The following is a 16,202-nucleotide window of genomic DNA, read 5'->3' as shown; positions in this document are numbered from 1 at the left end:
ATGGATTATAAGATATATCCCACTTACAGAGATGCTATAATGTAAAAAAAATTGTGTCTGAGAACCACTACAATACAGGTTTTTGTTCAGAGCAGGTGCTGGCTCTTTCCTGGTCATGTGGCGTGGCTAGCTATGTTCTTGGGTTCCTCAGTAATGCCTATGCCCTTCACCCCCTTTGCCCTCTACAGAGGAAGACAATAACAGAGCAGGCAAGAGGGCCCTTGCTCCCTCTGAGGAGACACTAGGAGCTTGTTGAGACATCTCGGATCCATTCTCCATGAAAAACCAGACCTTCTCTGCCCAGGGCACCTTCACTCATCTGCTCTGAATTCAGCCTTTTTGCTTTCAATCTTTTCTTATGATCTGGTTTACCCCAGGTGCTCGGTCCCCTCTCTCTTCCTGCTGGGGATGGACTGCCAAGGGCTTTAACTGGCTGCTGGAGGGATGTGCCCTGCCCTCACCTGACTGCCTGGGGCTTGAGACCAGCATGCAGCAGAAAGGGCAAGTTTGAGCACAGCCAGAGGCCCCACAGAGCCTCTGGCAGGACCCCTCCCAGGCAGCTCTTACCTCGCAGTTCCAAGGCTTGTCAGGGACCCTGCATGGGGCTGGGCTTATGGAGCTCAAAATTCCCTGTAGCCCAGCCCCAGATTTCTTCCCAGCTCCACTCCTACACCCGAAATCAAGGCTCAGCCCAGAGACTCAGAGGGGAGGAGTGCATTCTCTGGACAGGGCAGCAAGGGATGCTCCAGTGATTTTAGCTGCATGACTGAGGTGGCCACGGCTATGGAACTGGATATCTGTCCCGTAGATGCCAGGAAAGTGCCAGGGTGGCTGGTCTGAAGGACAAGCTTGGGAAGAACTTTCTGGCATGTGAAGCCCACGGGACAAGAGCTTGGAACCCTTCGGTTTTTTTTGCTCAATCCCTTTTTTCTCACAAGGGAAACTCCTTTTTATTTTTCTTCAGAATATGGATGAACCTAGAGTATTCTTGCCTGGAGAATTCCATAGACAGAGGAACCTGGCAAGCTACAGTCCATGGGCCGCAAAAAGTCAGACACGACTGAGTGACTGACACTTCTTTTTTTTCAAGAAGGTAGTATGCTGAGACAGATAACAAGTCAAACAGAGAAGGACAAATGTGGTATAATTGCATTCATATGTAGAGTCTAAAAAGTAAATAGTCATAGATACAGAGGACAAACAGGTAGTTGCCGGGGGGAGGAAGGTAGGGAATGACAAAGAAAAAAAAGATAATTATGTGAGGTAGGGCTTCCCATGTGGTGCAGTGGCAAAGAATCTGCCTGGAATGCAATGACCACGGAGACGCGGGTTTGATCCCCAAGTTGAGAAGATGCTCTGGAGGAAGAAATGGCAACCCACTCCAGTATACTTGCCTGAGAAATCCCATGGACAGAGGAGCCTGGCGGGCTACAGTTTTTGGAGTCTCAGAGAGTCGGACACGACTGAGCTAAAACAATGCTTATGCTTATGTGAGCTGATAAGTGCTAATTAGCTTGATGGTGGTGACCATTTCACAACATATATGAAACTTATCACATTGGAAACCTTTAGTATATACACAGTTGTTGCCAATTATACCTCAATAAAGCTGAAGAATGATCTAATAAAATAATAATAAAAATTTAAAAGGAATCCTCCTCACCCTTAAAAACTCAGGCAATTCAGAAAAACATGAAGAGGTAGATCCTTACTAAGATCTACCCCTCAGGTTTGTTCGGTCTTGTAGACTTGACAAGGCAGTTACCCACTGATTAGCTAATAGAATTCCACCATAACCGAAGGGAAAGATGGTGATTGGCCCCACTGCGTGCACACTATGCAAGCCCATTTCTGTGCATTATCTTACTACATCCTCACCACAACTTGGGGAGAACAGATTCTCAAACTCGAGGGGGCATCAGCATCACCTGGTGGACTTAATAAAGCAGAAGACTGGGCCCAGCCCCAGAGTTTCTGATTTGGAAGTAAATCTGATATGGGCCGGAGAACTTGTGTTTCTAACAAAGTCATGCATGGTGCTTTCCTTGCTGCTAAAGGACGGGAGGTGAAGCATTTGCAGTTTTTCTCCCAGACTCCTCCCGTGAGTTTCACTTGCAGTTCAGAGTATCTGGGAGGAGCATCCTGAGCCCCAGGGGATACTGATGCTGCCCCATCCCAGTGCCACTGAGGTAGATGCTGTTACGATTCCCATTTTGTAGTTGAGAAAACCAAGGTCCAGGGAGGTTAAGTTACTTTCCTAAGGCCATTCACCCAGAAAGTGGCCGAGCTGCGATTGCCAGGAGGTCTGGCTGGTTCTGGGCTCTGTACACTTTCCTCTTCTTCCCCCTGGTTTCCTGCCTCACCCGCCCCTCGCCACCACCGCCCTACCCCCACGACACCACCCCCGCCTTTAGGAACAAATGCTAGCTTCCCTATCTTTTCGCCCAGTTGGTGAGGCCAGTTGTGGACATGAAAATGCAGGCACCCAAAACACACAGACCTCAATTCTGCAACTCAGGAAAGATGAGAAATGATGACGAACGGGTGGACCACAGCACATCCAGGCTGACCCTGGATGTCACAACTCCTACTAGAAGTAACTGGAACTATAGCACGGATTTAATGAATAAATCATAGCGGGTTGGATTGCTAAGCCTCAAGGGAAATCCCCAAGATGCAGGCATAGCAATTCAGTTTCCTGGTATGAAAAACATGTTCTGGCCCTTCTGGTTCTCTTTCCCCTAAGAGTGCTTTGCGCCTCTTGTCATTCATCCTCAGGTTGGCAGAGGGAATGGGGAGAAGGCGCTGGGATTCTGTGAGTTGGCCAGGCTCTACCTTTGGTATAGATAAGAGTTCTCCTTAATGAAATCAGCCTTTTAATTGCATGTGTTCTGTAACTGCTGTTTTAAGTTCTCCCTTTAGCTCTAAGTGATAGTCTTTTTTTTTTCATTTATTTTTAATTGGATTACAATTGCTTTACAATGTTGTGTTGGCTTCTGCCGTACAACAACCAGAATCCACTCCATGTATACATATATCCCCTCCCTCTTGAGACTGCCCAGCCCCACCCCCCAGGTCATCACAGAGCATGGGCTGAGCTCCTGTGTTATATAGCAGCTTCCCGCTAGCTATCTATTAGTCTGTTTTTCATATTGCCTTTGATCATGAAGTCACATGGTATCTTTAACCACTCCTAAAGAAGAGAAAGGAAAGAGTTCTTCCTCCTAGCTTCCTTGCATGTGTCCCATGTCTAGTTCTAGCTCAGGAAGAATGTCCTGAATTGCAGGAATAGTTTGATTGTAGCAACCTAATATTCCAGCAGATTTAGGACAGAAGAGGGTGGAGGTGGGAGCCTGAAGAACCAATGAGGTTCGCCCTGATGGAGGAGCCCTTCCAAATTCCCAAAGGAAATCCTTTAAGATAAAGCATCTGTTTTCTGGGAGAGAGGACAGCAGCTTGAGGAATGCGGTGGTAGTGCCTGGTCATGGGAGTCCTGCCCCAGGCCAAGAAGCTGGGCAGGAGGGCCTATGAGTCTGGTGCCTGACACCCCCAGGCTAAGCTGCCATCTTTCCAGAGTCCCCACTCCAGAATAGAGGGGCTGGCATCTATCCCTAACTTGGGGTGAAATGGGACTTGCTCACCTGCCAGGATGGGGGCTTGACTTCCTCTTCCCCTTACATCCCATCACCCAATGATGTGAATACATGCTAAGTCACTCAGTTGTGTCTGACTCTTTGCAACCCTATGGACTGTAGCCCGCCAGGCTCCTCTGTCCAAGGGATTCTCCAGGCAAGAATACTCGAGGGGGTTGCCATTTCCTCTTCCAGGAGATCTTCCCGACCCAGGGATTGAACCCACATCTCTTACATCTCCTGCATTGGCAGGTGAGTTCTTTACCACGAGTGCCACCTGGGAAGCCGTGAAGGTTTGTCTTATTTCTCCCAAATAGTGAACAGTGGCGTTTGTCTGTTTCTGAACTACTCATATCGGAGGACCATCAGAGCAGTGTCTGGCAGCCTCAGGGATGGAGCCCCAGGTCTGTTCTCTGTTCACATGATGTGTTCTTGGCTCGCTAGTTTCTGTCCAGTCATTCCTTTCAGTTGCTCTGTTTTGAACACACTGAGGGTTTTTTGGTTGTTTCTTGTGGGAGGGCTGAAAACTCTATCCGGGTAAGCATGACTCTCCCAGCCAGCTGGAATTTAACTCTTTTATTGAATATAATATACGTACAGAAAAGTGCATGTATCATAAGTAAGCTTGATGGCTTTTCACACACTGAACACAGCACCCACATCAAGGAACTGAAGGTGACCAGTATCCCCTTCTTCCAATCACCTCCACACCCAAGGGGACCCCTATTCGGCTTTCTAACAGTCCTTGAACAGGCTGGAGTGAGTCAGCCTGACTTGCAGTTTCCCTCCATCTCAGAGTTGGTGGCTCTGGAGGATCGGGTTGGGACTGACTGCAGGGGGCAGGTCACTGACTCAGTACATGCCAACACATACCCAATGCCTCTGCCTCCCCCCAGGAGGGACACCTGGGGCGGGGTTGGCCCCATCCTGGCTGTCAGATGGCCCTCCTGTCTCCAGGAGGCCATCGAGGAGGTCAGTCCAGTGACTCAGTGTGGAGGGGAAAGGGGCTTGAATTCCCTTTCCACGTGCTTCTAGAAGTCCTAGCATGTGTTCCTGGCAGCCGGAGGCCCACAGAGCAGGATGACTCAGTGGCATCTACGTGCAAAGTGCTGAGGTCTGCACCCTGGGAAAACCAGCATGCAGCCTCGGGCTGGACTTGCCTCATTTGGTGCAACCCGTGTTGTTTGGAAACCATTTTCCCCTGGCATCTATGCCAGGCTCTCTGTTTACCATGTGACTGTGAACACTGATGCCAGCTGCCAGCCTGGACCTGTTTGCCTCCTTAGCTATCCTCCATCCGGCCTCTTTCATGGGCCCCCACTGACCTGACTCCACATCACGTGTGTGCTCACTTCACTAATAAAAAGCCAGGTTTTGCCTCTGTGCTCACCCCCGTGCATGTCTTGCATCCTTAGACTCTGCCCTCTGCTTCCTCAGCAAAGAGCCACCCTCAGTCTGGGATAGGAGGGACAGAGGGCTGGCCAGCACAAGGGGTCAGGAAGAAATGCTTCTGGATTAGTCAATATGGCTGTACTGAGGCCCTCCCCAGGGAGCCCCATGTCATTCCTAAGTGGCAGTAAGATTTTCCTCCTATACCTCTTGACATGGTGTCTCTCTGCTCTCCATGACTTCCTCGCTCCACTCTGTAGGCTGTCCTACAGAGGCAGGGAGCCCTGGAGAGACATGACTGGTGTCTCCACTCTACCTGGGAAGCCAGAAGAAGAGGTGGGGCAGGGTTCCTCTGACTCAGGCTAGAGAAGTCTTGGGAATCATCTGGTTAGAGATTCTCTAACAGATTGCCTAAGCATCACCTGAAATAGACACGTTTTTCAGGTTCCCTCCCTCCCCCAGGTCCAGGCTGAGGCCCAGAAATCTGCATATCTGGAAGGCATTCCAGGTGATTCTGATGCAGGTGACCCCAAGCCATAGCTTCAGGAACACTGATCAAACAACCCCTTCCCCAAGTCACAGGTGGGAAGAAAGTGAGACCCTGAGGGTTCACACCAGACCATATGGAATGAGGTGCAGACCTCAAGTCCCTGCTTCTTTCCGAGCCTGCCCTGCTCCTGTCTCCGACACGCCTGCCCAGGGTGGAGGGGTGAGGTGGGCGGGGAGCGGGCTGATACCCAGACTCTGTGGATTCCTCCTTCAACAGGGCTCTTGCCCTGCCCTGGCCTCTTACTGCCATCACTTTAAACTGGACATTAAGACACAGAATGGTATTTCTTCAAGGGCCAAACGTCTTCCTGCCTCTCTCCTGTTTTTTCTCTTGCACCCCCTATCACCCCCTACTCTCCTTAAAACACAGATTACCCCCAACCCCACCCCTCCATCCATGAGACAAAGTGGGGAAAGCCTGTCCTCCTCCTCCATGCTCCCCTGTTTGACCCACCTTATCTTTCTGACCTTAGAGTCTATCCCTCCACCCCCGCCCCACCCCACCCCCCGCCGTAACAACATCTCTGTATGTATCCCCTAAAATGCCATCTTGCTCTTTCTTGCCTCCACTCATGTGACGCCATCATCAACTTGGCCAGTAGTACTTCCTTCTGGCCATACTGAATCCTCCCCATGCCCCAAGGTCCACGTGAAAGCCCTCTTCCTCCAGGAAGCTTTTCTTTACCATCCAGTCCTAGCATTCTTCTTCTCTGAACCGTCAGAGCACAGAACCGTTTACTTGTTATCTGCTTTTATTACCTATTATATTCTGCTTTGAACTGTGAGCTTTAAGTAATTCCCAGCTACAGACCACAGCCTACCAGCCTACGCTTCTAATTATCCACCCACTTAGCAATGTGCTTTGCACACAGTAAGTAAGTAAGGGATGTTAGCAGTGATGAAGCCTTGCAGTGCTAGAGGCCAAGAGACCTTGGCCTGTAGGCAACTAATTGATTAGCTCAGGGAATTTTCTAAGCCTCTTGGGCTAACAAACATCTAAAGGCTAACTAGAAAATCCAAGTCAGATCTTTCTCCGGATTCTGCTTTCTCTGCTGTAATGGACTTCCCTGCCTGTTGCCATCCCTCCTGTGCCAATGTGGTCAGTTCCACCCTCCTGCTCCCCACAGCAGTCTCTCTTGCATTTCCTTGTCACTCAGTCCCAACAGGAGATTATTAATATCCCTGCACTTGCCAGTGGACCCTGAGGCTTGGCGCTCATTCCCCATTCCAGCTGATGACCAGTTCCCATTCACTGCATACACATGAGCTGAGCCGATTTCAAGCTGCTTATCTCAAAACCCTTTTGCACACCCTTGACAGCCCTGTCCCTCCATTTAAGACAACTATTCCTCTTTAACTGAGGATCAATCATCACTGCTTGGTCCCTTGCTTACTTACAAACATGACAACAAGAAGTTAATGCTAAACACACTGGCAGCTTAAGTTCTGGGACCTGAGCCTAGTTAACTTTCAGAAAGGAGCCCTTTATTCATTGTTTATTGTAGGATGAATGTCCTACAGAGGAGAAGGGCACTCTCCTGCTTAGGGCCCCTGCAGTCTGAAGGGAACCTGGGCATCCTCACCTGGATGGTTTGCAGGAATCTGAAAACCTTAACACTGTGACTCGCAATTTGATGCACGAAGCAGGCTCAGCTCCTCGGAGAAAGAGCTGTCTGTGACCCGTGTGGAGCAAGTCTTTAGGGAGGACTTTGTGTCCTCCTTTAACAAGACCAGAACTGCTCTCCCTAACCCCCTAAATAATCTCCACAAAACAAGAAGTTTCTCATTAAATACAGCCATCTCTTCAAAAAAATAAAGATCGCTACTTACCTATATAGGTCCACTTGGATCCTGCAAAGAAGAAAACAAAGCAAGTAAGTACAATTGAACTTGAACAAGTTAGAGAAAATAGGACAGATTTTACTACTATTATTTGGGGGATGCGGGCATGCCACACAGCTTGTGGGATTTTAGTTCCCCAACCACGGCTCTCAGCAGTAAAAGCTCTGAGTCCTAACCACTGGACCACCAGGGAATTCCCCAGATTTTAGTTTTAAATGGGTGAGATTGAAAAGGAGGTAGATGCTGAGAACTTCAAACTTTTTCATTGTGGAGAAAAGGGAATAAACCCTTTTGCACTGTTGGTGGGTATGTAAATTGGTACAGCTACTATGGAAAAGAGTATTCAGGCTTCTCAAAAAAATTAAAAACAGAACTACCAGATGATCCAGAAATTCCACTCCTGGGTATTTATCCAGAGAAAACAAAAACTAATTAGGAAAGATATATGCACCACCATATTCACTGCAGCATTATTTACAACAGCCAAGATATAGAAATAACCCAAGTGCTGCCCATCAATAGAGGAATGGATGAAAAAGATGTAGAATATATATGTATATATGTATATATACACACACACACACACACACACACACATATACACCATGGACTATTACTCAGCCATTAAAAGAATAAAATATTGCCATTTATGACAACATGGATGAACCTAGAGGGTATTATACTAAGTGAAATAAGACAGAAAAAGATAAATACTGTATGATTTCACTTATATGTGGAATCTAAAAAAAATGAAAAAACAAGACAAACAGTTATAGATACAGAGAACAAACAGTTGGTTGTCACAGGAAAGATGCATAAAGAAGAGGAAATAAACAGGTAAGAGAGATTAAGAGGTACAGACTTCCAGTTACAAAATAAATGAGTCACCAATATGAAACACACAGTGTGAGGAATACAGTCGATAACTGCAATATCTGTGGGCAGTGACATATTTTAAATGTATAGGAAAAAACCACTAATCTGTATAACAGGAAATAACATACTGTTGCAGGTCAACATACTTCAAAAACAAACTCACTCATAGAAAAGGAGATCATATTAGTGGTTCCCAGAGGCAAGGGGTTGGGGCAGGGGGAACTGGATAAAGGTGACCAAAAGGTTCTAACTTCCAGTTATAAGTCCTAGGAATGTGATCTATGAATACATGATAAATATAATCAACACTGCTGTATGTTACATATGAAAATTGTTAAGAGAATAAATCCCAAAGAGTTCTCATCACAAGGAAAAATTCTATGTAATTTTTTACGTGTATAATAGATGTTTGCTAAACTTATTATGATAATCACTTCATGAAATACATGTCACATCTTTATACCAGACACCTTAAATCTATATAGTGCTTTATGTCAAGTATATCTCAATAAAACTGGAAGAAAAAAATTTAAAACAAAACCAAACCTTTCTCAGAGTCTGTGTCGGAACAACTGCCTCTCAGAGCACCTGTGCTTCCAGGGGAGGCACAAGGCAGTGATTCTGTGCAGGGGTCCAAGGATCAGGGAGGGGCTTCATCAGAAGCCTCCCATGTATCTTAGAAAAGCCACATTTCACTATCCGAACAGTTAATAAGTTCACAAGGCTCAAAACTCAAAAGCCGCCAAGAGGAACACAGTGAGAGCACTGCCTACCATCCAACCTCCCGCTTCATTAGACTCAACCAGTTTCACAGCTGATGGGAACCCTTGCACCGTGTGACTGCATACAGGTATCTGTATTCTCTTCCCTTCTTTTTTTCACACAAATGCTGGCATCTGGGAAATGCTGTTTTGCATCTTGCTTTTCCCCCACTTAACAACACAGCCTAGAGAAGAGTTCAAGCTCATTCCAAAAAGGAAGGTTTTTATTTGAGGAAGCTGCCACCATCATCATTGGAGTTAGAATTCCATGGGTGGCGGCAATGTGGAGGAGAGGTCCTGCCAGGAATGTAATGAAAGTCACCTGTCACCTCCCATTCACACCCTTCACTCATAAACGTCCTTCATGCTAACTAAATAAGTTTTAAAAAGTCATTGCACAGATAACCAGCAGGAAACTATATTCAGTATTTTGTAATAACATATAAGGATAAAGAATCTGAAAAATAATATGTATGTATCTGAATCACTTTGTTGTACACCTGAAACTAACACAACACTGGAAATTATCTACACTTCAGTTTTTTAAAAAAGTCATTGTGGAGCTATACTCTGGACACGCCTCCCTCTTCATCTCCAGGATGAGACCGAGACCCTGAATTGAGACTCGGGGTGTCTGTCTCAGGACACATTACAGGGAAGGGACTGTTCAACTCCTATGTTCCCGTCTCTCAGCCTGTATTCCCGTCTCCCAGCCTGTGTTCCTGTCTCCCAGCCTATGTTCCTGTCTCCCATGCTTCCAGGATTCTGGGTCCACCAGGGTCAAGCTGCAGGAGGAAGACTCACATCTCCTTTCTCTTGGGAATTGATTTGCAGTAAAACTTACCTGACCAGTCACCTGGTGCTCACTTTTCACAACTAGGCATTTCCTATTCAGGCCGATTGTGCTTTTGAAAAACTTAAGAGAATTTTGCTTGTTTTTCTTTGTAAACTGGTTAATCACCTCTTTTTTTAAATTGCTTTTCTGTTTCATTTCTTTGTCTCGGTATTTTTAATTTTCAAATTCAATTTTTTTGGTTTTTTTTCAAATTTCACTTGTATGTGGTTTAAAGACTCAGATGGTTCTATCCATATCAGGCTTTCAATGAACAATCAGTCCCCTGACACTCCTGAGTCACTTTCCTGTTCCCTATGGCAACCACTTTGAATTCTTTAGACATGATTCTTTTGGCATTATCTTCACAACGCTATAAAAATATATCTATATTGAGCCTTCATGATTTGCTTAGGTTTAGGCATTATTTGTTGACAGCCCACTTTGGAAGAGAAGGACAAAAGGGTTCTTTCACACACCCATCTCCTTGATTTCTAGATAAAGCAATGAAAGGCCATAAGGCAAAGTGGATCAATGCCTGTTAAGAAGCGTTTCTCCACATTTCCCATCACTTCCCATGAACTTAGAGAATCTTTGAGCTAGAGGGGGTAGTCCAAACCCCTTAAGAGTATTTGCTGCCTTTCCTCATTAAAAATGCCTGTAAGCTTGAACACAAGAAATTTCACATACAGTTAATTTCAGGAGGTCCATAGAACTGTGTTGGTTTTTTGTTCTGTGTGTTTTTTCCTTTTTCTTTATTTTACTGTAAACTTCTTTGCCACAAGCATTTTTGCCAGAAATTGTTGTTGCATAATTAACTGGCAGTAAGACATTTCTGCCATGAAAGATCAAATAACTGACTGACAATTTTTGGTTTGGCAGTTGGATTTCCACTGCATTAGCATTCCAATGCATTAGCATTTCTTCCAGTTAGTGATGTTATTGATGGTTTTATCCAGCTGACCAGTGATGATCATTAGCACCAAGAATTGGTTTCTCCCTTTGAAACACACTACACTGGAGGAAAAAGAGGCTGAGGGCCTCAAAGGTTGAGCCAACATTTCCCACAACTTTGAAACATCTATGAACAGTTAGGTGACAAGATGCCAAGAATCTACCACAGGGTAGAGGCTTTCATACTGCAACAGAAAGCTCAGGTACAAACATGCACCCTCATACCTGCAAACCGGTACCTCTCTTAAGGAAGGAAAAGTGCAAGGCCGACTGAGGAGATGAATCAACAACCAACAAACAAACAAAAAGTATAAAACACTATGAACGAAAGACTTGGAAGGCAAATGCTTCGGTAGAGCCCACAAGATAAAATCAAGTTATTTGCACAGTATTACTATGAATCTACATACATTTTTTTATGTATTCAAATATTTTATATTTGTAAGAAAGTCTTTTAAATTTTTATTCTTTATGTTCCATTATGTCCTTTAAAAATTTTATTGAAGTAGATTTACAGTGTTATGCTAGTTTCAGGTGTATGCAAGCTGAGTCAGTTATATATACACACACACACACACTTTTTAAGATTCTTTTCCCATATAGGTCCATTACAGAGTATTGAGTAGAGTTCCCTGTGCTTTACATAAGTCCTTATTAGTTATCTGTTTATGTATAGTAATGTGTATATGTCAATCCCAATCTCCCAGTTTATCCCTCCTCACCTTCCCCCCCCCCCCAGTAACCATACGTTTTTGTACACTTGACTCTATTTCTGTTCATTATGTCTTTTTTGATGTCCTGCTTTTACTTTTTATTATTTTCTACAGCAAAATTGCCTTATGGGCCAATTAGTTATACCTTGAAAATGCTTGTGGCAAAGATGTGTACCATGAAAGTACCCAGGACCCCAAAAACCCCCTGAAACCTGCCATGGACTGGACAGGGCTTAATAGTCCCTAAATTCATCTCCTCTGAATCAGCAGTTGGATGAAAACATTCAGAACCATGGTGAACCCAAACTTCTATGTGACCCCCAAGTTTACTGCTACCCTCTCATTGAAACGAGTGAAAAGGGGGAAAAAATAGCATGGCTTGGGAACCAAGCTACAGAAAACTTTAAACCACTTTTCTGAACATTTTCCATCAGCATTCTGTTTGAGGGGTTTTATTAAAATACAACCATGGATTTGAGAGTCAGAGGAATCCAGAGGATTGTCACTTAGCTGGCCAGAACACTTGGAGGCCCAGGATGTAAAATCTCACAAGGAACAGGGAATTTCATCCTCAACGCTTCCCTGGAGAGACACAGGCCACTCAGTGATCCTGGAGAATCACCAGGATCACCAGCAAAAAACATCTGCAGCCTCTGAGTGACTGCATTGGCCAGAAATTTTAATTGCACCTGCACCAAAATCAAGCCATGGCCTTAACAGCCTATATCTTCTACTCCCTTCCCTGAAGCTTGCTAAGCTGAGGTTTCCACACTGTTGCAGCGCTCATCCTCAGATGAGGAATCAGCACAATGCTCTGGTAAGGTCAGTGTGATCACGTGCCTCTGGGACTGTAAGGGCTCAGGCGGTGACACAGGCCTGGGGACATGTTCTTAAAAAGCAGCAGAGCAATCTTTCCTGCCCGTGTTTCGCTGAGCGACCCTGCTTGGACCTCAAGACTCGGTGCTTTGGGTACAAATGGCCATGTCTGGAGGGGCTTGAAAGCTGGAGTCTGGAGAGGAGAGGCACTGTAAAATGAAGGGGAGGGTGATCTGAGTCAGGGGGTCTCACTGGATGAAGGTCAGTGCCCAGTTTGGTTCACTGTCTGCTAGAACTGAGGTCAAGAAAACTTTAGAAAGGAAGGGTGCACCTTTGCTTTATTTGGAAATGGCCCCTCCTGGTTTCCCACCTCTCACTTTAGGGGCAAGGGTCTTCACAGAATTAAACTGCCCCCCCTCCAGGCAGACCAGGCAAAGCCCCCACCCCCACCCCCGCCCCCCGTGGCTGCACTTCAGTAGCTTGCTCAGGGTGTCTGTTCTGAGATGGTCATCACTTCTGTCCTGAGCACTGGGAGGTCCAGGTGGATGCCCGTTAGAACCTGCAGCCCAGCTTATCCTGGGCAGGGAGAACATCCTGGCAGCTTTCGGAGGAGTTGATATTTACAAAGATTCAGGTCAGGGGTTCTGGGCCCTGCTTGCTTCCTGTCCTGGGTGCTAGAACCTTCCCTGACTAACCGACATCCGGGGAGCCCAAAGCTGCCCAGTTCCCCACATCCCCTGCCCCAGCAACTGAGAGTTCCCAGGTTATCTCTGGAAGATGTTTGACTTTTATTATGCCTGCTCCCTCCCTGACCCCCGAGGTTTGCCAGTGCCAGTCACTGAGAATTCAGGTGCTCTAGGAAGATCCCCTGGAGGAGTGCATAGCAACCCCCTCCAGGATTCTTGCCTGGAGAATTCTATGGACAGAGGAGCCTGGCGGGCTACAGTCCATGGGGTTGCAAAGAGCTGGACAGGACTGAGTGACTTAGCAGGCAGAGGGCAGACCATTTTCTCACCCACTGCCCAGCTTAACCCCTGCTCCACACTTGGGTTAGTACTGACACTCTACATCTCGGTGAGTTTTGCTCTGACTAAAAAGCCAAGAAACCTGCCTGAGGAAGAACAGAATAAAAACTGTGTTCTTAGAATCAAGGGGGTAAGCAGGCTGGCTGCTCGGTGTAGAGTGAAAGTAGATTTTTTTTTTTTTTTAACTGAAAACTTTCCCCAGCCCAGCTGGGAGAACGGAAAAGAGAAAAGGGCAAGGAGAAGGGGGAGAGGAGGGTCCAGAGGGTCAGAGAAGCACAGTAGGGAGAAGGAGCTGCCCCCAGAGTGAGGGGAGAAACAGGCTTTCAGAAGAGAAACAGTAAAGGGCTTCTCTCTCGTCTTGGAGCTAAAAGGGAGATTTCAAGTCAGACTTTGGGTTTCAGTGCAGCTTTCTTCAGAGGGGAATATATATCAAAGTCTGCAGTTTTATAAACTAATTTCCACTTTTATAACTCCTTTCTCCCATCCACTTTCTCCCCCATGAGATGAGGAAGATAACTACCAAGCAAATCAAGCCAGCTAGTGGACTTGAACTGAATTAAAAGGAGTGACAAAGCTGCTGACATCCTGGCTCCCTCTGCCTCTCCTACCATGCCCCAGGGGCACCATGCCCTCTGACGGGAGGGAGCTCCAGCTTTCATGCCTCTGAGCAGAAGCAACTTCTCACCACCACCACCCAGCCAGGGAATAGGGACTGGTAGCCATTCTAGTCACTCTGGGCCCTTCTAGCAATGTTTCAACCTAGCCTGGGTCTAGGAATGGTCGCCGGAGAAGGCAATGGCAACCCACTCCACTACTCTTGCCTGGAAACTCCCATGGACGGAGGAGCCTGGTAGGCTGCTTTCTATGAGGTCGCACAGAGTGGGACACGACTGAAGCGACTTACCAGCAGCAGCAGGAATGGTCGCACCTACAAATGTCCATACAACTTGGGGCAAATTCTGTCAAGGGCAGTAGCCACCATCTGTTACTCGGGAAGTTTCTGTAAGTCACCATCTACTCCTCCAGAAAAGGACTCACCCAGATATGGAGACCCAGGCAGAAGCCCTCACCTTAGCTGTTGGCTGTCTACGGGCTTCCCTGATGGCTCAGAGGGTAAGGATCCGCCTACAAGGCAGGACACACAGGAGAGCCAGGTTTGATCCCTGGGTCGGGAAGATCCCCTCAAGGCGGGCATGGCAACCCACTCCAGTATTCTTGCCTGCAGAATTCCATGGACAGAGAAGCCTGGGGGGCTACAGTCCATGGGGTCCCAAAAAGCGGGGCCCAACTGAGCAACTAGCACTATAGCTGCTGCCTGCAGCTCACCTCCCAGACCCAACCCCCTCTACCATCTCCTGCTACTGGCTGGGCACCGCCAGCCTCCAGCCCTTCAGGGTTCAAAGCCCTAACTCACTACACTCAGAAATAAGGTTATGTATGCTCGTCTGAGGGCACGTGGGGCACACACACGTACAACTTCAGAGTAGTAGAGCCCTTCCGGAGAAAAACAATGATTAGGGATAAGATGCATCATCTCTTTGACTTAGAGGTAAAACTTAATGGTAAAGAGGGTCTCCTCCAAAGAAAGCACCCACCACTGTGCCAACCCTCCCTGGTAAAGAGGCTGCTGGGGAACACCCCAGGCACTCCTCTGCCCTCAGCACGTGGGTCGGGGCACAGTATTTTACATCCTGGTTCTGTTTCTTCTCCCTGGGTTAGCAAATTCCCAAGCCACCTCTCCAGCGCTGCGGGTGGGTGTGGGGGGTGTACCCCGAGAAGGCACAAACGTATTTTAACACAAGGACAATGTGCGGCAAACCGCTCCCCCCACTACCCCGCCCACCCTGCGAAACCAGAACGGATCCTGCCTTCCAAAGGAAAATGAAGCATCCTTTGTAAAAACATGCTGTTGGAGACCCTACAGGTCCTTCTCCGCTCCCCGCAGATGATTTTACTTTAACGAGCCGCGTGAGGACTCCTTCTGCCCAGGTGTGGCTGAGCGCTCGGGGTTGCTCGGAAAGAAGAGGCAGAAGAAACTTTACCGTTGAGCGGAGCTGGGCTGGAAGGCTGTTCCTTTAAGACCACGAGCAGCAGCACGGCCGCCGCGTGCAGGCTGCAGCGAGGCATCTTCGGGCGGCTCCCGGCGCGGGCTGCGGGCGGCTGAGCTCCTTCTCGCGCTCTGGCTGGCACGCTGGGGCCGGCGGGGTGCTCACCGGGACCTCGTGCGCGCAGCCGGGGCGTCACGGCCAGCACCTCTGTTCTTTGGGCTCCTGGCTTCCCGCGGGCTGCTTTTATGGAGCGACTCAGCCCCAAACAGATGATGTCATCGGGTGGGGGGGAGAACGCCCTGCCTACGGGAGGTCTGGCGCCCCGGTTCTAAGGTGAGTTGTAACCCTGACTTCAGCCGCTCTCCGCGGGGCAGTGGCGCCGGGCGCTCCTTGAGCCGGGGCTGGCGCGGAACCCAGTTCTCCGTGGAAGCCCCGGGCGGGCGTGGGACAGATCCGCCTGCCTGGGCCGAGTGGGGAGGGGTGCGTCTAGGGACGCGCCTCAGTGGCCACGACCTTGGACTGTCATTTCTTCTACTTGAGAAGCCCCCCAAGTGCAATACCAGTCTGGGCCAGAGACTCCTGTGCCTCCATCGTGTGCTTGCCTGGACTGGGCACACCTTACGGACTGGACGAGTCACCTATGGATTAGGAGGGGTGGGCTGCATTCAAGTTAAGAATTTCTGTGGACTGTACAGTCAGTTCACAGAAAGGCCCTGATAAGGTCTTACCTTTGAAATATAGACGCAACGAAATTAACAGGTAAAT

General features: G+C 47.7%; 1 protein-coding gene across 1 annotated transcript in view; it reads right to left on the bottom strand.

Moving 5' to 3' along the window:
• Positions 1 to 15,824, bottom strand: part of CA12 (carbonic anhydrase 12) — a 49,480-nt gene extending 33,656 nt beyond the window's left edge. The window contains exons 1-2 of the mRNA XM_065942032.1: positions 15,432 to 15,824; positions 7,401 to 7,421 (exon numbers count right to left, since the gene is read on the bottom strand). Coding sequence (XP_065798104.1) covers positions 7,401 to 7,421; positions 15,432 to 15,516 — 106 coding nt within the window. The 5' untranslated portion in view covers positions 15,517 to 15,824. The remainder of the gene's footprint in view (positions 1 to 7,400; positions 7,422 to 15,431) is intronic.
• Positions 15,825 to 16,202: the final 378 nt, after the last annotated feature.

Source organism: Muntiacus reevesi, chromosome 7 (genome assembly GCF_963930625.1).
Source record: "Muntiacus reevesi chromosome 7, mMunRee1.1, whole genome shotgun sequence".
NCBI classification, from domain to species: Eukaryota; Metazoa; Chordata; class Mammalia; order Artiodactyla; family Cervidae; genus Muntiacus; species Muntiacus reevesi.
Note: the sequence above shows the minus strand (reverse complement) of the source record. Positions and strands in the feature narration are given on the sequence as shown.